The following is a 22636-nucleotide window of genomic DNA, read 5'->3' as shown; positions in this document are numbered from 1 at the left end:
GAACAGAAGCAAAGCCACAGTAACAAAGAGACCATTCTCTTTTTTTTAATCCATTCTTTGGTGAACAACTGTTGGATATTTGCCCCTCTTTATAATTTTAGAGCAGGCAAAGGAAGGAGAATGGGTAAATTCAGGCCCAGAAAAAGGGGGGCAGGTATTTTTTTGATAAGTCAGTATTGCAAAGTATTACCACTGAGCTGCACCATTTGTGGTCCGTAGAATTGTGTCATTGTGTAAATGTAGATGTGTCATTGTGTAAAGACACATCAATGTAAAGATTAAAGCATTATAGAGGACTGTAACTGGGAACTCGGTCATCTAAAGAAAATCATGTGACTCCACTGAGAAGAATTGCCACGGGTACATGCCTGGACATTTGACTTTTAAAATTGCAGTATGGGGGTGCCCGGGTGGCTCAGTTGGTTAAGCGTCTGACTTTAGCTCAGGTCATGATCTTGCGGTTCGTGAGTTTGGGCCCCGCATAGAGTTTGGTGCTGACAGCTCAGAGCCTGGAGCCTGCTTCGGATGCTGTGTCTCCCTCTCTCTGCCCTCCTCCGCTTGCGCCCTGTCTCTGTCTCTCAAAAATGAATACACATTAAAAAAATTAAATCGCACTATGATCGATCGTGGCACATCCAGTCTATTACATATCAGCTATAGCTTCTCAATTCTACTCACTCCTCTATCCCAACAGGGCTTCATGCCCTCCCGCCTACACTAGTGTTCTAACAGGAAGCGTCTACACTTGTGCTATCAATATGGCGGCCACTAGCCACGTGTGGCTGTTTGAGTTTAAATTAATCAACAACAAAATTTAAACCCAAATTCTGTAGTTCACTAGCCACATTTCAAGTGCTCAACAGTCGCATGTGTCTAGTGGCTACTGAATTGGACGGGGCAGAAAGAGACTGTTTCCATCATCAAAATGTAACATTTGACAGAGCTGGCCTTGAGCTGCCTACTCAAGGTGTGGTCTACGGGCCACAGCGGCATCACCTGGGAGCCTGTTTGAGACACACACCTCTTATTCTCGCTTCGGATCTCCTGAGTCATAATATGCATTTTCATAGGATCCCCACGTGATTCCTAGGTGCACGGAAGTTTGAGAAGCACAAGTCTGTCTTCAGATTACATGTTCTGGAATGCCACCGAAGCAACCTGACTTTGAAAAAACAACACCATAGATGATTCTTTTTCATTGCTATGTTTTGGTATCTGTAATTCCTTCCCTATTTTCAGTTCTTCAAAAACCTCAGCGAGGGGAGTATAGTATAGGGGGGGTCCTTGACGCTTGCCAGTCTAGCTTCCGTCATTGACCGGCTGTGTGACTCTAGGTGAGACGTCTCCCTAAGTGGTAGATTCTTTTTGTTAAACGGCTGATAGATTTTTCCTGTTAACTTCATATTGTTGTTGTGAAAATTCAATCAGGCAATTCATATGCCACTTCAGACGCCATGTCGGGCACACCGTGAGGGCGCCACATGTACCACTGTGGGTATGTCACGTTTCTTCCTTCCCATGCTTTGGATGACATCTCCTCAAGGCGATCTCCCGCTAACCATTTTGTCATCGAGACTAGTGAACCAAATTCTTCCTCATCTTTTGGCCATCACCTGCTGGATTGGGTCTTTCCCCAACTTCTTCAGCCAGCGACAGGTGTTTTCCTTTTCTTCTTTCCTTTTCTTCTCTTTTCTTTTCTTGCTGTCGTTCATAAGGCTCAAACTGCTACAGAAGTATGTACAGTTCAAAGAGTGCTTGCAAACATCGTTTGACCATGAGATTCTGGAAGAAAGAGCTAATCTGAACCTCTAACATGTATCAGAGTACCCAGAAAAATGTTCACCTAAACCTAATTATTGAAAAACCATAAACGTACTAGAAGAAAATTTAAGTGATTGATTTATTTAAAGTTTATTGACTTGAGTTAAAATGTAATTCTTGTATTAACAATATTCATGAACTATCTATTGACTCAATTCTCCTTGATGTGTAGTTCGTCAACCATCGTCTGTCACACGTTCAATCCAACCAGATGCGTAAGCTCAAATGCACGCAAATCAAAGGGAGAACGCTTATAGAAGTCTTACTGCCACTATAGAATGTAGCCATCCAAGTCAATTTCACCTCAAAAAACGTAGTTTTCATCTTTATTCTGTAGAGAAAATTGCTGTATTTTTGGTTGACAATGAAGCATCATCAGACGATGATTATATTTTCAAACATTAGTTTTTTGTTATTCTTAACAACTAGAGACCCTTACGTGTGATAACATATATTTGGAACATATAAGTACCATTGTAATGACGTATACCTGCCTATGACTCAACATAGTAATTTGAAATATTTTTTATAATATACTGATTTGCAAATATGGTTGATAATAAACTATTTCATGTGTCAAAAAAATAAAGTTTATTTATTCCTTTTGGGGGAGGTAAGGGCAGAGAGAGAGAGAGAGGGAGAGAGAGAATCCCAAGATGTTTCTCTGCCATCAGCACAGATTCCAACACAGGGCTTCATCCCATGATCCTGGGATTATGACCCGAGCCAAAATCAACAGATGCTGAACCAAAGGTGCCAATTTAAATGAATTAAAAAAACTCTTTAGAGAGTGAATACTTTATAGGCATAACATGACAATAAGATATTATAGAGAAACATTGATAAACGTGATTGCCTAAAACATTCTATACAACATATGGCAAAACAATTATGAGAAAAATTAAAAATAAATTAGAAAATATATAACATATGTGACAAATGACTCATATCCTTAATGAACACTTGTAAATGAAAGGGGAAAAAAGGAGAAAAGCCCCAACAGAAAACTGGGGGAAACAGAAGAAACAGAAATGGTCCATGAGTCTGTGAAAAGATATTCAGTAATAAATGAGAACAACAATAAAATGCTTTAGCCTAAGAGAATGGCAAGGGTTAAAAGTACTGATAATGAGTAGCATTGGTAGTTGTGTAAACAGGGTAATTTGGCCATGGTTTGCAAAATGTAAGACGTGCCTACCATTTTGGTATATGCTTTCAACGAATTTATTCAGATAAAAAATTTACACACTCACACACACACACACACTTAAATGCATAAGAACACAGTCACTGCACTTTTGGGACCCAGTAAAACACACCCACTAAATAAAATCAAACACATATGACGTTTCGCAAATGGTAGGCGAGAAAGCTTGGTACCAAATGCATTAAAGGTATGGAACTCTAGCGTATATATGCATGGAAAAAATATCTGGAGGGGTATACACCAAGAAGTTAACGTGTGGCTACCTGTGCACAAAGTTCGCAGCATCCATGGGAATGTATTTTCACTCTCTTTTCCAGCTTTTCCTTATTCTCCGAAATTCTGATACAAACAGGAAAAACAAACAAAACCCATTCTCCTCCCCTCCTCCTTCCCTTTCAGAAAGCTATTCACCGTGACTCTCCCAAGATAACTTTATCGTAGACCAGGGACATGCTAATACTACATTCTCCTAACTTCTCATGACCTTACTGGAAGGTGACAAAGAAAATTCTCGGAGAGAGGTAATTCCTCAAGCTTTTTATTTTATTTTTGTCTTAAGGTTTGAACTTTATTTATATCGACAGTCCATACGAGAAAAGGGACCTCTAAGGGAATGGGGGAACAAAAAGTTTCAGGATGGCAGCACTTTTGTTAAAGGTTGTGAGGTCAATTTGATGGTGACATCGGTCTCCCCATTGATTCTGGGGTTTATCAGACTGATCTAAGCTGGACAGGCAAGGGTTCCTTTTTTCTCCATCCCCGCTTTATATGCACACTCAACAGAAAAAGACAACCTTCCCTGACAGGGGTGTTCTATTCTTGTTTTCAAGGGTAAAGGTGGCTTCTTCAGTCTGGAAAGATTTATCACGCCAGCTGATGAACGAGTCCTTTACCCGATTTAAACAACAAAAACCACATACCTGTCGTACGGAGTATACTGACTATATAAAAAATGTATTAACTGTATTTGCATGTGGGGAAAGAGAAAATCACAGGGACAAGTTTATGAGAGTGGCCATGGCAGGAATAAAGTGTGATGCAAACCGCCAAACAAGAAAAATGGGCAACTTGAAGAAAAGGAACATTCTGAGTTTTTACTTAGAAGTCTGATACTCTATCAAGTTCACGAAGGGAGCCTTGAAAGGAGTCCAACTCTCACAAATAATGAGCTAATCTCACATTAAAATGCTATTTTTTCCTGCTAGTCACACACTGTAAACAAAACTAAATGGTATCAGAACTGATATCCAAGATATTCAACGGCTGGTGGGGCACAAGCGTGTACAATCAGAAAATATGTCTCACAGCACAGCAACCGCATGGACCCTGACTTCCAGCCCCGCAGAGTAGTTATCTGTCTGTTTGGCATGTACTATGGTAAAAAAAAAAAAAAAAAAGTCCCCTACAAACATGTATGCTTAATTTATTACATCCCATTTATGCCCGGTGCATTTCAGAACCATTTAAAATTCCTTAGCAGCACATCGCTGACAGATACAGATAATTTATACAACTAACTAGAAGAGATTCTCTTAATGGCTACGTATTTTCTGGCTGAATACTAGAAGTTTGTCTCTGAATACCAATTTGTGTTGTGCTACTCCTCATTTACCTAGAGTGTTATGAAACAGCACAGCATTGTTTCATTAGGGCGTGGTTTGAGCATTTTTACGAGGAGGGAGTTGACTTGGATTGGAAAGTAACAAAAAGGTTTCGTCTGGCTTTCATTTCTGACGGACAGTGGCTGAGGTGGTGTATGAATCGTGGTCATGAGGATAATGAGGCCGTATCCAGGTTTAGTGGGAAAGAGTGCCCTGATTCATCAGTGATGCCTGCCATCGACAAAGCGTTGGAAATAACGGCACACAACGTGGCCTGTCTTTGCCATCTCCGACTCAATTATCTCTGAAGTTCCTTCATGCTTTGTTATGCTAGATTTCTTTCTCTTTTAATTTTTAATGTTTTTATTTATTTTTGAGAGGGAGAAAGACAGAGAGGGCGGGGGAGGGGCAGAGAGAGACAGGGAGACACAGAATCCGAAGCAGGCTCCGGGCTCTGAGCTGTCAGCACAGAGCCCGATGCGGCGCTCGATCTCGCGAACCGCGAGATCATGACCTGAGCCGAAGTTGGATCCTCAACCGACTGAGCCACCCAGGCGCCCCATTCTGTATTTCTTTCAAATATTGTGATCCAAAATGGCATTTCACTTTCCAAAATATATAATTTATAAGTGAGGGTACTGTAGCTAATAACAGAAATCGGTTCATTGCAAAAGCATCATACTATTCCATATACAGCTCTGTAATTCTCTTATTCAGTTCTAGAATTTCATGGGCTTCACAGACCGCTTTGTAAACTGCAGGGTGCACCCCTGGCTGCTGTTCTTGTTAGATAAACCATATAGTCGGTGATTAATCTCGGTGGACACCATTAGCATTTCACAAGCGGATCAAAATCCGATGTGGTCATTTCTGACATTAAAAAAAAAGCCATGGGGCGCCTGGGTGGCGCAGTCGGTTAAGCGTCCGACTTCAGCCAGGTCACGATCTCGCGGTCCGTGAGTTCGAGCCCCGCATCGGGCTCTGGGCTGATGGCTCGGAGCCTGGAGCCTGTTTCCGATTCTGTGTCTCCCTCTCTCTCTGCCCCTCCCCCGTTCATGCTCTGTCTCTCTCTGTCCCAAAAATAAATTAAAAACGTTGAAAAAAAAAATTAAAAAAAAAAAAAAAAAAAGCCATTTCTGATAGTTCGAATGCTCACACCTGTTATGAAACAGTTAAATAAAAGGAATATTTACGACTTCTCTTAGCAGCTTCCATCATTTGGGTTACTATTAAATGAAAAATATGATCAATACTGCATCAGAAAAGATGAAAAATCCACATGTATGAATGAGTATGTAATCCATTCATTGTTTTATGGACGTGTGGTTCTCCGGAGAGTGTTGCCGAGTGCAAGATGATGGTCCTGAGTGATGAGTTTTACATTTAGATAGCTGAGTTAGCTGAAAGATGTGTAATATCACACGTAGGAGACAGCTCCCCATTGACTATGCATCTAGGGGGACTCCTGCCTAGAAAGCCTTCGTGCAAGTGCATGAATGATTTTGTGTACGTGAAATGTCACAGAATCATCCATGCTTCGAGAGGGGTAAGTCAAACACAAGTTCACACTCTGGCCTGTGTCCAAGAACATACCTCCTTCTTTGTCCTTCTTTCTCCTTACCTAAGTTCGCTGAAAATCGCTTAAGATGCTCTGCGATTTACAAGGTATTAACTAACCCCTCCTCCAGAAAACAGACCTCGTAATGCGCTTCCGGGCCACATACCTAGATAAAACCAACAGAACCACAATAGAACGGCCCAACTCACAGACAGAGTAACTGTGCATGTTTGTTCTTACCTATAAAATACGATAGGAGGATTGCCAGGAGCACGGAGACCCCTACAGCACACAGGGCGGTGCATTTCCAGCTACAGTACTTTGAAGACTTCTTGAATTTAAAAGCACTTCTTGACAGGGTGTTTCTAGGTAGTGGCCGAGTAGGCGGCGAATAAACAGAGCCAGATGCCATTGTGTATCCTGGGGTTGCAGTGCTGAACAGTGGCGTTGTCCCTGTTCCTGTTTTGAATAGGAAATGCCTGCGGGACAGGAGAATATCGTCGTGAGATACACATATGTTAAAACGTGGGAGACAGACGCGGCTGGACAGGAGCGCTTCTCCGGGACGTACCTCATATAATTAAAAAAAATCAGAAATTACGGAAAAATGTTAACCAACTCCTAGCAGTGAGTCTGATCAAAGAAACTGATGTGAAATATATATGGCGGTATTTATGCCCACACAGTTTTACTGTCCCTTCGAGGAGATATCTTGAGACACTATACAGGTATTCCAAACACACCATTTCCTGCACAAAACCATTCTGGAACCTCCCTGCAGGAACGGCATTAAGAACATACTCACATTTCACTTAAGAACACCACATCTTATTATTTTATAGCTACATGTGTATTTGCTGCTCTCTGAGACCAGGTACTCATATAAACACAAGAATGCATGACCACGTTGATGTCCTGCAGACTGATTTATTTTCTGGACGTCCAAGGAAACATTCTAACCCCAGCCTGCTCTCCCACTAACAAGCACCATCAAGTCTGGCCACAGGCGGCTGGTCAGGTCTCAAGGGATGCAAACTAATTTTATTTTTAGCTTATGTCAAACATGGCCAGGAAGGGAGAGAAAAAGGAAGGAATCACAGAACACTTCTAAAACCAACCTAAATAAATGAAGGGGTCAGTGAAGCAGGTTTGAGATCAAAGATGGAAAGATTCTCTAACAACGGAGCTGGATGGCGGTAGCTGTGAAAGTTGTACATTCTCTTTGTCTGAAGGTGCGTAAGCAGAAATGAAATGATCACACGAAAGAGTGCTGTATAAGAAATTCTTTGGGAAAGATTACTAACTTAAGATTCCTATCAACAAGAAAAGTCTCCAAATTAAAAAAAAACAGCACCATGTTTTTCATGGCTTAAATTTCATATTATACCAGTAATTTATTGTGTATTCACTTTGTGTCCTAATATTTGTTATTATTTTCCCTAATATTATTTTCTCTAATATATTCCCTTCACTGTTCAGTGAAGTCAACAGACTGTGTTCTCTCTTACATACTCAGGAGGTTATAGGCATTCTGGAACATTCCACCACGGTACAATACAGTTTTTATGAAATATTTGAGACGGTACACTGCTGAATCTTTTAAATATTACTACTGATGGACTTATTTTAATGTATTAGAAAATAAACTGAATATGTCAAAGAAGTTAAGGGGTTAAAAGGACAGAACTCAAAAGTTAGATTGCGGAGGTTCAAATCCTGCTTCATTATTTACCAGGTATGTGCCCTTGGACGAGTTACTTACTTAATCTCTCTCTTTGTTTTGGTTTCTTAACATATAAAATGGGGATAGTGATAGCATCTACCCTTCAGGAGTTTCACTGCGGCTCAAAGGAGTTAATATTTACTGTAAAGTGCTTGGAATATTGTGAGCAGAGAAGAAGTGTTTGATAAATACAAGAGGAGTCAAAGTCATGATTTGATGTCTATTACTGCTAAGGTTAATCAGGTATTTAAGTCACAGAGAGTCCATTTCCAGAAAATTACTATGTCAACAATAGTGTAGCTGGTGTAGCGAAATGGCAAAAGTCATGAAAGTTTGCCTAACACAGGTGCGGCAGACTGAATTCTGGTGTAGAAATCAGAGTTAAGTTCCTGGTCTATCATTTCCTAGACACACGTTCCCACAGATGCTCAGTTTTGTTCTGTTTTCCATCTGTGGAACAGAGCTGAGGATTTACTTACCTCACAGGGTGGTAGACCGGTTAATGTCTCTAAAAATTCTGTGTCAACCACGAAATTAGGACAGATGCAAACGATAAATTACTATTCTAATAGATGATAGTAGCAGTGGTGCTGTGAATCTGTTTTTCGCCGTGGAAGTACCGTGTAAGGCAAATTTCAAAGTCTATAGCCTGAATTAAATGTTAGGTTGGAAACAGCGTTTTTTTGAATCTCCTACCATATTCCCATTCAGCATGGTTATTAAGAATGCGGGCTCTGGACCCAGGCTGTGTAGGTTCAAATCCAAATTTCACCCATAAACAGGCTGGATGATGTAAACTACTCAAATTTTCTGTATCCTGGTTCTATCATATGAAAAATGGGAATAATAAGAGGGGCTGTTGTATAGGCGTTTTATGAGGGTTAAATATACGAGGGTTAAACACATATGATGTGTTTGTATTAGGATCTAAACACAAGGGAAGTGCTCAATAAACATTAGCCGTTTTTCTTTCCAAAGTCACATTTTGAAACCTACATTATAGGGGCGCCTGGGTGGCGCAGTCGGTTGAGCGTCCGACTTCAGCTCAGGTCACGATCTCGCGGTCCGTGAGTTCGAGCCCTGCGTTAGGCTCTGGGCTGATGGCTCGGAGCCTGGAGCCTGTTTCCGATTCTGTGTCTCCCTCTCTCTCTGCCCCTCCCCCGTTCATGCTCTGTCTCTCTCTGTCCCAAAAATAAAAATTAAAAACGTTGAAAAAAAAAAATTAAAAAAAAAAAAAAAGAAACCTACATTATAAAAGACCCAAAATTTTCATTTGATGACTTTAAAATCTCCATTCAAATGTAACACCCTCAACACGGACGTTTGCAAAATTAACTCCCCGGTTTACAAATTTCACTGGCAATTCCGCACACTGGCAAGCACTCTGGATGAGAAGATGGTCACACGCCAAGCAGTAACCTGATCATTTAGATGAGCTTCAAGCAACCTCTTTTTGGGAGGGACCAAACTGTAAATATTTTAGCCCCGTCTGGCTATACCAGCTCACGGCAGCAGCCATAGATAACGTCAGTGCGGCTGCATTCAAATAAAACTTGACTACGGACGTTGAAATATTAGTTTCATGTAATTTTCCCATGTCTTGAAATATTCTTTTTATTATTATTATTTTTTGAGTCACGTAAAGACACAAAAACCATTCTGAGCTCATGACCAACACAAAAGCAGGTGACAGGCTGGCTTTGACCTGTGTCGTTGGTGCCCTGGTCTGCATTCTCACTGTTTTTTAGGATGGTCCTTGAAGAGTGAGCAAGATGTTCGGCAGCTCAATGCCACTGGAAGCAGCCTGAACGATGCACAGGCCCTGCTCTTGGAGAAGGTGATGGGCAGACAGGCGCAAATGGACACTAACTGGTGTCCAACAAGCTTATTTCCTTCAACACGCTTATTACAATCAGTTCTTGTTTATCGACCTGTGTGGCAGGTTGAAATTTTTAAATACTATGCAAAGTGTGTTTTTCCCCCCTGAAGTTCCCTCCCCCTTTGGGATATAACCAAAACGTGTGATACAGAAATTAAGAGATACAAGTTCCCCTTAGATCAGAAACATTTTCATTTCATTATTTAGGAAGAGGAAAACAGGGAAGGGGTGGATGAAGGCAGGAGATTCGCTGTGTTTCACAGACACAGGCCCTGCTCCTGGCTTCCCCGGTGCCAGAGAAGCAGAGACTAAGGAGCGTATCAGCAGAACCCGAGAGAAGAAGAAACCTGGGCCTTCAATCTGAAACAGAGGCCTGAGGAGGCATCAGGATCTCAAAGAGAACGCAGGGCACGTGGAGGTATTTCAGCTGTAGAGAGCCTCTCCAAGATTCCTGTCCTTTAGCTTCAATTATAAGAAGTAAAATTACTCCTACTGCTTCTAGAGTAGCTTGGAAATAGCAGAGTGCACCATTGGACCTGAAGAGGCCGCACGGAACAGGACGAAGGCCGTCTCAGCCATGACATGGCCGTCAACAATGAAGGAAGAGAGCGCGAAAACTTCCCGTCTTGCTGGAGACTGAAACATGAGATGTTCCTGCTGTGCTCACAGGATCACATATAACAAGGCAGGGGTAGGACGGGGAGAGACATGGAACCGTCTAAGTTTTTAGGCCTGAGGGCGAGATATAAAATATAAGACAAAAACATATTTAAAAGGCTGTTTATGTAGCCTACTAAGTTGAGGAATAAGAACCATATAGTCATGGCACAAATCGATGATGTGTCTTCTCCCGTTAGAATGTGAGCACCGGGAAATCCTATTCACCTCTGCATTTTCAGACCTTAGAATGTTCCTGGCACAGGGGCGCCTGGGTGGCTCAGTCGGTTAAATATCTGACTTCAGCTCAGGTCATGATCTCACAGTTCGTGAGTTCGAGCCCCACACTGAGCTCTGCACTGACAGAATCCCTGCTTGGGATTCCCTCTTTCTCTGCCCCTTCCCCACATGCATTCTCTCTTTCTCGAAATAAATAAGTAAACTTAAAAAAAAAAAGTTCCCTGGCACATAGTAGTTGCTCAGTAAATACTGTAAAATAAATAAAATGGTGACCACTGTGCTGATGGAGGGAGTCTTAGAGAAATTGAGCACCTTGGCCAAATACCTATAGCTAATAAATTGATAATAAAATAAAAGTAAATAAAAGTTGGAAATTATAGACACCAAAATAAAAATTATCCCTGGAAAATGTGTTATGCTTTTTTTAAAAAAATTATTTTTTCTTTTTCTTAATGTTTTATTTTGAGAGAGAGAGAGAGAGAGAGAATGAGTGAGCAGGGGAGGTGCAGAGAGAGAGAGAGAGAGAGAGAGAGAGAGAGAGAGAATTCCAAGCAGGCTCTGTGCCGTCAGCACAGAGTCCGATGTGGGGCTTCAACCCATGAACTGTGAGATCATGACCCAAGCTGAAACCAAGAGTTGGATGCTCAACCAACTGAGCTACCCAGGCACTCCCTCCCTCGCCAATATTTTTAATGTTTATTTATTTTTGAGAGAGAGAGAGAGAGAGAAGAAAGGGCAGAGAAAGAGGGAGACACAGAATCCAAAGCAGGCTCCAGGCTCTGAGCTGTCAGCACAGCCCCACGTGGGGCTTGAACCCACGCACTGGGAGATCATGACCTGAGCCCAAGTCAGACGCTTTACCAACTGAGACAAGCAGGCACCTCTGAAAATGTGTTATAGCTCTATGCAAAGCGGTCTGGGTCATTTGAAATGGGAAATGGGATTTTGAACCCACACCCATGTGGCCCTAAAGCTTATGATTGTAGCCCCCACCACTGAAAACATGCATCCAGGCACTGTGTGTCAGACAATGAGCTAGATACACGCCAACCTCGAATTAGGCATCTTGCTTTCAATTTCCAAAATTTGAAATATCAAGACATGACGTCCATCTCCTTTGATAACCATGGCAAAGACCTTTCATCAAAAACTATCCTTGAATTGCTATGAAGTTATTATTTTTCATAAAGCGAAATACAGCCTCGAGATATCGCTGACAACCAAGATGTAATATTCAAAAATACCCTATCCATCAATAATAGTGGAACTGGAGATCTCCATACTTTAAAAGAGTTTCTAATTTACTTATTACGTATGTTTACTTTTGGTGCTGCAAGAGAAACAGCATTTAATTGTATTTTTTTGGCCACTGACTTTAAAACTCAGAAGTACACTTTCCCTTCCTCTGTCTAAATGACTGTCCATATCAAATTAGTGCCCTAGAGATGCTATATTTGTAAAATAAATACAGAAACATCATAAAACACTGAAAGAGAAGCCATAGCATGAGTGTATTTTATTTTAAAATCACTGGTCTTTAGTAATTTTAGACGGCTTCCTAGTATGGAAGCACAGAAAAAATGTGTAAAAACTGCTTAAACGGGCGCATTTAGAAACCATTTCAAACAAATGGTATCATGTGCGTGAAGACGATTCCTTTAGGCAAAATTAGGCCTCCGAGTAGGCCTGTTAAAACACACATGGAAGAACTTCTTGGTCACTAACTAGGACCGGCAGAAAAGGTCTTTGTCAACCTATTTTGTGTCGTGTGGGACATGTAGTCTCAGATTTGGTAAAACGGGTTCAGAGAAGATGCCTCCTTTCCAACATCAACAATGTCCTTTCCACTGCAATACAGAAAACATAAGACGCTGACGAGAATATATGGGGACTAATGTATCTCTTTAGGCCCAGAATGTCTTTTTACCCGTGTCAAGGTCCAACGCCATGCTTGGTTTATGAGCAGACCCCATCGAGATGAAATGGACAAACCAAGCCACATGAAATTCAGCCACACGAAAAGTAGACCGTGAGTCTTCTTATGAGAGAATTATTATTACTATTTTTTTTTGGATCTCATTCCAAGGCACACATTTCTGTGAGTCATTCCAGTCTCTCCTCATCCTGGGACTCTCTGCCAGGTCATATGGCCTTGGGAATCTGCTTCGCACGTACAAAAAATTCTGCAGAAATTACTATCAAAAACATGTGGTTTTGACCTGGCATCCACATGAGGTTTGCAGAATAAAGGGAGAAATTTTCTTGACTTCGCAGACCATATTTGGGAATGAAAAAAGGGGATCCTGTGAGAATATTCCCCATTGTATTCGGCAATAAAGCAGCCGCAGCCGCAGCAGCGTTTTAACACGGAGCGCACCGGGCAGGCTGATTTCGTTCTGATGTTTCTAATGATGCCCTGCGTGACGCCTGCCTCCAGTTCCTCGGCTATTTGTGCCAGCGTTTTCACTCTGGTGATGAACTAGAGAGGCACACTTGAAGAGAGACTATCACAGACTGAGATGAGGAAAATCAATTTCAAAGCCCAAAAGACGGCTGGAGCAGGAAGGTCACTGAACGCTAACAGTTGCTTTGTGGCTTTGGAATCTTGAGGGGGATTCTATTTAACAACAACAACAACCGGACGGGAACCGCGGAACTGCACCGCGTTATTAACTGTGACGCGCGCAGCAACGGAAACATAAATGGAAACAATCACTCTGCATTAAGCGCAATTAATAAGCGCTCGTTTCTCTTCTTAAGTTGAAAGATCTGTTTCTTTGTTGGTCTGCCTTCAGACCCACCTTTTCATTTCAGCTTCCACCTCCTGTCCTGGCTTGTATTTCTAGCCGATCTTGTGAGGTATCTTTCTATGGGTCATGTCACAAATTTAAAATTAGTCGGGACAAAGACTGAATGCCCTCATCTTTCCTGCTGTCCCCATTCAGGCCTTTGGGTCACCGTTGGTAACTCTATCCTGTAGGTCTCTCTGAGGGACTTAGGGGTAATTTTCAATTATTCTTCTAGCCTGCCTGTCCTGCCCCCTTCCCCCACCCACCCCCTTGTACCCACCCCGCCAGAGAACCCTGCATTCTTTCCTTTATGGTCTGGTCTGGTCTTTTCTTTTTTCTTTCCCTTCCTTTCTTCCCTCCCTCCCTCCCTCCCTCCGTCTTTTTCTTTCTTTTTCTTTCTTTCTTTCTTTCTTTCTTTCTTTCTTTCTTTCTTTCTTTCTTTCTTTCTTTCTTTCTTTCTTTCTTTCTTTCTTTCTTTCTTTCTTTCTCTCTCTCTCTCTCTCTCTCTCTCTCTCTCTCTCTCTCTTTCTTTCTTTCTTTCCCTCCCTCCCTCCCTCCCTCCCTCCCTCCCTCCCTCCTTGTCTGTCTGTCTTTTTTTGCTGGGGTTGAAAAGTTCTTTTGAGTTCTTATACCTCAGTTTCCTCTTTTGAACTGATTTGGCAGAGGCAAAGAAGAGACAAAAGTAACATTTTCATTTTAAATTGTCTACTCTCAAATGAAATGTCATGTTTTAAATACGAAATCTGCACAGTATGCTGAGGTACTGCTATATATCCAGTCACAATTCTTACTGGTTCTCCTCTCAAGCCACTTACAACTGCTTATTATTTATTTTGCTCTGTTTTACTCCATGTCTTAGCAAGTATGCTCTGCTCCTTAGAAATGGCTTACTTTTGATTGAGGTTGTCTTTCAAAACAATAAACTACAAAACACTATCATAAGATTTTTAATGGCAAAATACTCAGGTTTTTAAAGTAAATTTAAATGTGCTTCTCATTGTATTATATTATGTTGTATTGTATTATATTACATTATATTGTATTATATTATATCATGTTATATATCACAGCATATTGGTGCTCATGGAAAGATGCTGATATCAGGTATAAATTAAGTAAGTTGTATTATAGAATTAAATCGTAAGCTTACAAGAGTCACTTGGAAATAAAGGGGTTCATACTCGTCTTGTTCAGATTAGTACAGTCATGTTACTCCTCTAGCATCGAGTATGTTTTCATAAGTTGGAAATTACAGGGACGGAAACGAAAAGCATCCTTGGGAAACATGTTATAGCGTTACTCAAAGTGGCTTGACTCATTTCCTCAATGGGACACTGAGATAGAAAATAAAAGTCCAAAAGAAAGTGTACAACCTCTGAATGACATGTTAATTAGATCAACTTCATTACTGGTTGTCTTCACAGAGAAGAGGTTTCTTCAATATTTTCCGTTAGAAACCTTTTTAGGGATTTTAACCAACAAAGCAAAGGACTAGAATAAAGAGTGTTGTAGTGTTCAGTTCTATCCCTAAGGCACAGTTGAAACCTTTATTAGGGACATACGCACACCTGGAAAACTATTTCTTTTTGTATATAATCTATTCTGTCTTATGGGGAGAAAGACACTACTGTCCAGGAGATGTTCACACTTCCTTCCTCACTATATTCTTCGTTGAACAAAGAGAGTAATTGACATCAAACTTAACGTGAGCTGCTTACATAAAACGTCTTGATGTCCTGCTTTCTACTTATGTTTCTAGACAAATCAGTAAAAACTTTTACCTAGAAAAACAGACTGCTTACTTCAAATTAGATGCTCTGATTTCAAAGACAACGTGCCAGTGAGAAGAGAGATTGGCTGTATTTGGTCACATTTACCACCTTTTCAGAATCCAAACTTCTCACTTAAGAGCTAAGGGAATTTTAAGGTATAGGTTCCTCTTCCTTCAGGCAAAATATAACTTTCTGGATTTAAGAGGTTTATTAAAGGTCTCACAAGATTTCCTCAACATCAAATGACTCTTCTAAAATGACATTTTCAGATCTAAAGCAAATGAATCCCACACTTATGGATTAAATTTACCTGGAAATATATGAAGGCTAAAATTAACTACTGAGTTCAAAATAGTTGTAGTCATTGATGATGCCAAAACAATGGGAGGGTTGCCTAGAATTCATTTTAAGATAAAATACTTTTTAAAAACTGTCAGAATATATACAATTTAATTATTGTGTATTATCTTCCTTCCATATTGCCCATTACCACTCATTTAATTGCTTGTCGCCTATAACTGAGAATATATTTATTAAATGCTTCTGGAGTTTTAAAGCAGCCGCTGCTATTTGTTAGCATATATTTGAAACAAATGATATACCTGAACGATGATATTAACCACCATGAGAGCACTCTCAATACTTAAAAATAACCTGGCCTTCATTAGCACAGTCTTTAGAATTTTCACTACCAAATCCTGAATTTTAAGTTCCAAAGCCAACTGGATTATCTGTTAAATGTATATTTAGAATTGTGTTTATAACTAACTAAAAGGCTGAAAAAGCGGTTTACTTAAATGCTGTGCTTTAGAGAATAACGCAGTGAAATACAAGATTCCTGGCGGCTTTCAAACAGAAGACTAAAGAAAACAAAAGCCCATATAGAAAATTACCTGTTCTTATTCAAGGCCGGGTTCCTGCTTGTTTTTCCTACCTTTCAGCAACTGATTCTCAATAGGTATCCAAAGACATCTAGAACAATTACTTACCGTGTTTCAGTACCTAGTTATTTGGAAAGAAATCACCATCAGTCGAGGAGGCTGGCCCCCAGAAGCTCTGTGAGCTCTGTGAACTAAGAGACTGCAGAGGCTGTGAATTTTCAGGGAGAAGCCCACCCACACTAGCATCTGAGTAAGGCTTAGTAAAAGGTGTTCGGCAGCCTCCAATCTTTCCTAAGAGAACAGTTCAATCAGACTGATCACGGTATCATAGGTTTGGGTAGGGCCTGGTGAACTTAGGTAGCCAAGGGCTGGTCTACTAATATGAACAAAATGTACTTAGAGACCATTTCATACATTAAAGCAGCGGTCCTCAAACACCAGCTTGCATCAGAGTCCCTTGGAGGGCTGGTTCTCGATGGAACCCCCAGCAGTTGATGTTGCCGGCCCAGAGCCCACACTTTGAGAACCGCTCAAGTAATGATTCAGTGTAACTCAAGACTCCCAAGACTCTATAACAAATCAGAAAATCATTCAAAAGATTCCTGTTTAGAAAGTTAATGCTGATAGCTCACAACAAGGCGTCAACTCCGAACAAACGGAATTTTTACGATATAAGGCTCAGTCCATCTGACCCCAGAATCAAATGGCTTAAACATTTTTCATTGTTCTAGGTCATCTCAATCTTAATTTTTTACTTACAACATCCCCCTTTATGGTACTTCTTTTTCAAATGCATCTAAGTGTTAGGAAATCAGGTCCTTCAGAACTTCTCTTCTCACTGCTACTTTTATCTATCATGTTTATTGAACTTTATCTCTAAATGAGATGTCAGTGGGGTACCTGGGTGACTCAGTCGGTTAAGCGTCCGACTTTGGCTCAGGTCATGATCTCACAGCTCGTAAGTTCAAGCCCCGCGTCGGGCTCTGTGCCGACAGCTCAGAGCCTGGAGCCTGCTTCGGATTCTGTGTCTCCCTCTCTCTCTCTCTACCCCTCCTCTGGTCATGCTCTGTCTCTGTCTCAAAAATAAATAAACATTAAAAAAAATTTTTAATGAGATGCCACTATCTGTTCTCTTTTGCTTGTTTCCTGTACTATCTGTATTTCCGTGTGTGTATGAAACATTCACCAACACACTATCTTATTCCACAAGCACCTTCTTTTGGGGGTTCTCTTTCTGTCTTTCTTGGAACTTAATGCTTGGGTTTGTGAACCACGTAGAAGTCGAGCTGATAATTCACCGTGGATATTTACAATATCCCAAAGCGTTCCCACTTTCTTCATACAGATAATGCCATTTCTCTACCCTTAACCTTTCTGGCTGGAATAGTTTTTATGTATTATTTTTTTCCTCTAAAATCCTGGCTTCAATTTATTACCTGTATTAAAATGTATGGGCGGGGGGAAACTACCTCTCATCCTTTATCTATTAGCAGAGACTTCTGGAAAACTCAGCTCTAAATATTTTTAAGGCACTGTGCACACACACAGATACACATAAATACAACCTCTTTACTGCTTAACACATCTGCTGTATTGAGGAGAGGGAAAAGAAATAAAAACTATTTCCTGCATAAATGCCTTCTCCTTAACTTTTCTTTGAAGCTGCTGGGGACAGCAGTGACCATCAAGGTGGTGTTCCTAGCACTGGCCACAGTGGATGCGCTACCCACTCTGACAAAGGTCGTAGCAGGGGTCACCTCAGAGGTACCAGACAAGGTGACAAAAAATCCTCTTACTGAGGTTCAGAGGGAGCAGAATTCCAGCATATCTGAAAAAAAAATCCCATGCTGAATCCTCATTATTACAGTTAAAGAGAAAGTTTTTTTTCTCTCAGTCTTTCCATATTATTTTAAAACATGCTTTCGAGAGTCTAGAAGAGTACTCACCTGGATGAGGAAAGTAAAAAGTATTGAGAGGACTAGGTTTTAATTAATTTCAATAACCACCGTGGTTAGCATGAGTACTTGACGAAAGCTATAACTAAAAATATAAAGCTAGCAAATGGGAGCTAAAAGCTGAAAAGGCTTGCCTCGAGGATGGATATAAAGGGAATTGGTTAAGAAATAATAAAATTTACCTGGAGTGAGTCAATAATAGACTGAACTTCATTATTTGTCTTTTTGCTTTTTGGTAATTTAATCTCTGATAATTTTTAAATAGGGTGAGTTCAGAGTAGATGTATATGACCGTGTGTATGTACATGTGTATAAATTTTCTAAGAATTGGCCAGGGCTGGTTCAAAATGGATTCATTATTTTGCCTCTAATATAAAGGTACTATTACTATAAACGTAATTGGAAATGTTTTATAGTAAGTAATATCCTATGCATCCCTGAATTGTAAAAAGAAAATGTTTTAGAGTCCTACTAATTAACATGCCTCTTCTTTGATTACCTTTAAATTAATCATGGTATGCATTTTAAAGAAAATATTTTAAATAAGAAAATTAAACACCCCCCCCCAAGTGAGTAATCAACATTAGAATGTAAATTATGTATTCTGATGTGAAAACAAAAGAACAAATATGTCATGATTCTAGCTGTGACACAGTGAGTTAGTGAGACCTATAAGCTCCTTCTTCAGGCTGATAGCATGTTGTGGTCTCAAATCTATTACACTTTTGAATTGATGTGCTATTATCTTTGGACAACTTTCACACCAGGAGGTGATCCCAGCAAGAAAAATGTCTTAAATGAAAAGCTTATAAACAAGATACATTTCACCGCTGTTACCTGAATTAATATGAGCTATTAGTGGTTGTACAAAACGTGGTTTGAGACTGAAACTGTTTTTAACATTTTGCCAAAAAATTCTGCAATATGAATGTGTGAATAATTATATATTTTAGCAATTGCCACTGTATCAATTTGTAATTATAATGAATACGCAAACATGTTCATGGTAAATACAACATTATATGTTCACTGATCTCCGAAAATTGGGAAGAAAAGTTCTAGAATATTAAGGTGATTTGTGCAAAATGTATTTTAGTGAATTCTTTCATATTTACTTTTAGGTCTTAATTGAGAAACGAATCTAATATAACATAAAAAAACTAATTTAATAGAATATAAAATTTAAGTATAACCACACCTTTCAAAAATATATAGGGTTATTGTAATAGGAAGCAAAGATTTTTATTATGACTTATTTTAACATAGGTATGTCTATAATCAAGCACAAAATCATGTTACAGTTTGGGAGGTTAGGAACTGAACAACAGGTCAAATACGCAGATTTTTTTCTTTTTCTTTCCTTTTTATCATGATCATGAAGGCTCCATAGTCTTTGTTTCAAATTTTAGTTATTACAATAGTGCAGCCATACCATCAAAGGCAGAAACCTGTATTAGATATTTTCCTACATGTTTTAAGATTATCAATTATACCTACTGTTCGGAAATGATGTACTAAATATATTAAGATGAAAATGGGAATGAAAAAGAATGCCTTAAAATTCCTATGGGCTATTTGAACAAGATTTCAATTATTAATTCATTTAATTATTGACAGCCGTCTATGCTTAAAAACCTGTTCAGCAAAGTTCTTTCTCTGCAAGTTTGAGAAGGAAGTGTGAGCCAGATAAAGAGGTGAATTTTGATGTTAAGTTTATGACGAATGAAAGAATTTCAGGGTTGTAAGAGATGTTGAAGGTATCTTAGTCAATCAAATATGTGGTAGTGAACATTAAGTAGTAACAAAACAAAACATAAAACAACCATCCCAGAGAGACGAAAGTGTTTTAAATAAACCTGAGTGAGCACCTATTTACCATGTGCAAAGAAAACACGATCTAATTTTAACTTCACAAAATCCTCACTGCGCGCGTGTGTTATAAAATCTACTTTTTTTTTTTTTTTAAGTAGGCTTCACACTCAGCACAGAGTGCAACGTGGGGCTTGAACTCACAACCCTGAGATTAAGATCTGAGCTGAGGGCAAGAGTCGGACGCCTAACTGACCAAGCCACCAAGGCACCTCCTATATTCTTTTCTTTAAATTGAGTACACTGGGCCGTAATTTGCCAAAGTGTATACAGAGGCAAAACCAGGTCTTCTTAGGCCCTAAAACTTATGTTCTTGACCAGTTACATAATAGAGGAGTAGTTTGTATATGAGCCATGTATCTTAACTCGTGTACAAAACACACTCCAATTTAGGGGTGCCTGGGTGGCTCAGTCGGTTAGGCGCCTGACTTTGGCTCCGGTCACGAACGTTGCAGTTCACGAGCTCCAGATCTCATTGGGCTCTGTGCTGGCAGCTCAGAGCCTGGAGCCTTCTTCTGATTCTGTGTCTCCTCTCTGCCCCTCTCCTGCTTGTGCGTGCGCGCGCTCTCTCTCATAAATAAAAATTAAAAAAAATCAAAAACTCCCTTCAATTTGTATTTACCTCCTGTCTGAAGAATAAGAAAGATACTAAGCTTTAATACCATAATGCAGTGATGATGGTGGAGGTGGCCTTCAGTTCGTGGGTGGGAAAGTCACTAACCTCAGTGACGTATCCTGAGAGAAGGAGAAGTGTTCCCCAAGTAACGCTCTCACCTTTCAACTTTTGTGGCTTGTGTGCGATGGGTTAAACACACGATTCTTCATGGTATTTTGAAACGAGTTGTACAGTGATCCTGAAAATCTTTTTTAACCACATAAAGGTTAGCCAGCTAGCTCACGGCAATGTACCCAAAAGAGTTATAAACCTTCCAAATGAGTTAAACATATAACAAGAAGGGTCCAAATTTGCTGACCGTTTCTGGGATGACAAGTGGCTGTTAGTGTGGCCTGCTACCAAGAGTATATTTTTGGGAAAATTATTAACCTGTCCTTCAAGGTAAAGTAGTATTCAAGAATGAGTAAGAAAGTACCAGTCCTCTAAAGAAACTCTTAGTGCAGACAGGATATTTTTAAAACTCGCATTTGGAAATGTTCCCATCAACATATTATTTTGTTGCCAAGAACAATGACTACCATCTATAACAATTTTTAATTTTCTAAACTGTTGAAAAGTCTGAAAAACATGTATCTTAGTGAGCTTGGTCCTTATTTAAAGATGTAAAAATGGAACAACTTTCTAATTAGTTTGCTAGAACATCAGAGAAAGTAGCCAAATTTCAACAGTTACAGTATGATCCCAGTTGTCTGTGGAATCTAATAAAATTGAACTCATAGAACCAGAGGGAAAAATGGTGGCTGCCAGGGGTTGGGGAGGTGGGGGAATTGAGGAGAGATGTTTGCCAAAGTGTAGGATAAATAAATGTTTTTGTTTATTTTTGAGGGGAGAGAGAGAGAGAGAGAGAGAGAGAGAGAGAGAGAGAGAGACAGAGCCTGGGTAGGAGAGGGCCAGAGAGGGAGACACAGAACCTGAAGCAGGCTCCAGGCTCCGAGCTGTCAGCACCGAGCCCGACGTGGGGGCTTGAACTCACGATGAGACCATGACCTGAGCCAAAGACAGACACTTAACCGACTGAACCACGCAGGTGCCCAAAGTGTAAAACTTTTAGTTATAAGATGAGTAAGTGTTGGTGATCTAATGTGCAGACAGGTGATTACAGCTAATAATATTGCATTGGATACTTGAAATATGCTAAGAGAATAGACACACGCAAATGTACACGCGTACGCACATACACACACACACACACACACAGAGTATGTGAGGTGATGGATATATTAATCATTTCAAAATGTGTGTGTGTGTGCGTGTGTAGATAAATTTAATGATCAGGAAGTTCATATAGTTGTTAGGGTCAAAAAAGGTTTAAGGTATGATTAATATTTGATATGTAATTGTCTTATAAATGTATATTTAATAATTTATTAAACAAACAAAACTAAATAATAGATTGAAAGAAAATAAAATTATTTAAAAATGTTATTTATTTCGGGACATCTGGGTGGCTCAGTCATTAAGCAACCGATTCTTGATTTCCACTCAGGTTATGATCTTGCAGTTTGTGAGTTCTAGCCCCACATCACGCTCTGAACTGACATTATAGAGCCTGCTTGAAATTCCCTCTCTCTCTCCCTTCCCCTCTCTCTGTCCCTTCCCTGCTCTCGCTCTCTCTCAAAATAAATTAACTTTAAAATATTATTTATGGGGTGCCTGGGTGGCTCAGTCGGTTGAGTGTCTGACTTCAGTTCAGGTCATGATCTCACAGTTCAGGAGTTCGAGCCTGGAGTTGGGCTCTGTGCTGACATCTCAGACCCTGGAGCCTGCTTCAGATTCTGTGTCTCCCTTTCTCTCTGTCCCTCCCCTGCGTGCGCGTTCTCTCTCTCTCTCTCTCAAAAATAAATAAACATTTAAAAAACTAAAATAAAATGTTACTTATTTAATTTCATCCTTTCAATGTTTAGTTTTATACATGTATGATAACATGCCTAAGATTAGTACATTGCTAGTTCTGCATAATTAATGATGTGATAAATACATGTATTTTGGGTTGAGTGCTTTTATTTTC

At 39.9% G+C, this 22636-nt stretch overlaps 1 protein-coding gene across 4 annotated transcripts in view; it reads right to left on the bottom strand.

Moving 5' to 3' along the window:
- Nucleotides 1-22636, bottom strand: part of TENM3 (teneurin transmembrane protein 3) — a 2564262-nt gene that overhangs the window by 157202 nt on the left and 2384424 nt on the right. For all 4 annotated transcript variants that reach the window (XM_058719934.1, XM_058719936.1, XM_058719935.1 and 1 more), the window contains one exon: nucleotides 6428-6666. In XM_058719934.1, the coding sequence (XP_058575917.1) occupies nucleotides 6428-6666 (239 nt within the window). The remainder of the gene's footprint in view (nucleotides 1-6427; nucleotides 6667-22636) is intronic.

Source organism: Neofelis nebulosa, chromosome 3 (assembly GCF_028018385.1).
Source record: "Neofelis nebulosa isolate mNeoNeb1 chromosome 3, mNeoNeb1.pri, whole genome shotgun sequence".
Lineage (NCBI taxonomy): Eukaryota > Metazoa > Chordata > Mammalia > Carnivora > Felidae > Neofelis > Neofelis nebulosa.
Note: the sequence above shows the minus strand (reverse complement) of the source record. Positions and strands in the feature narration are given on the sequence as shown.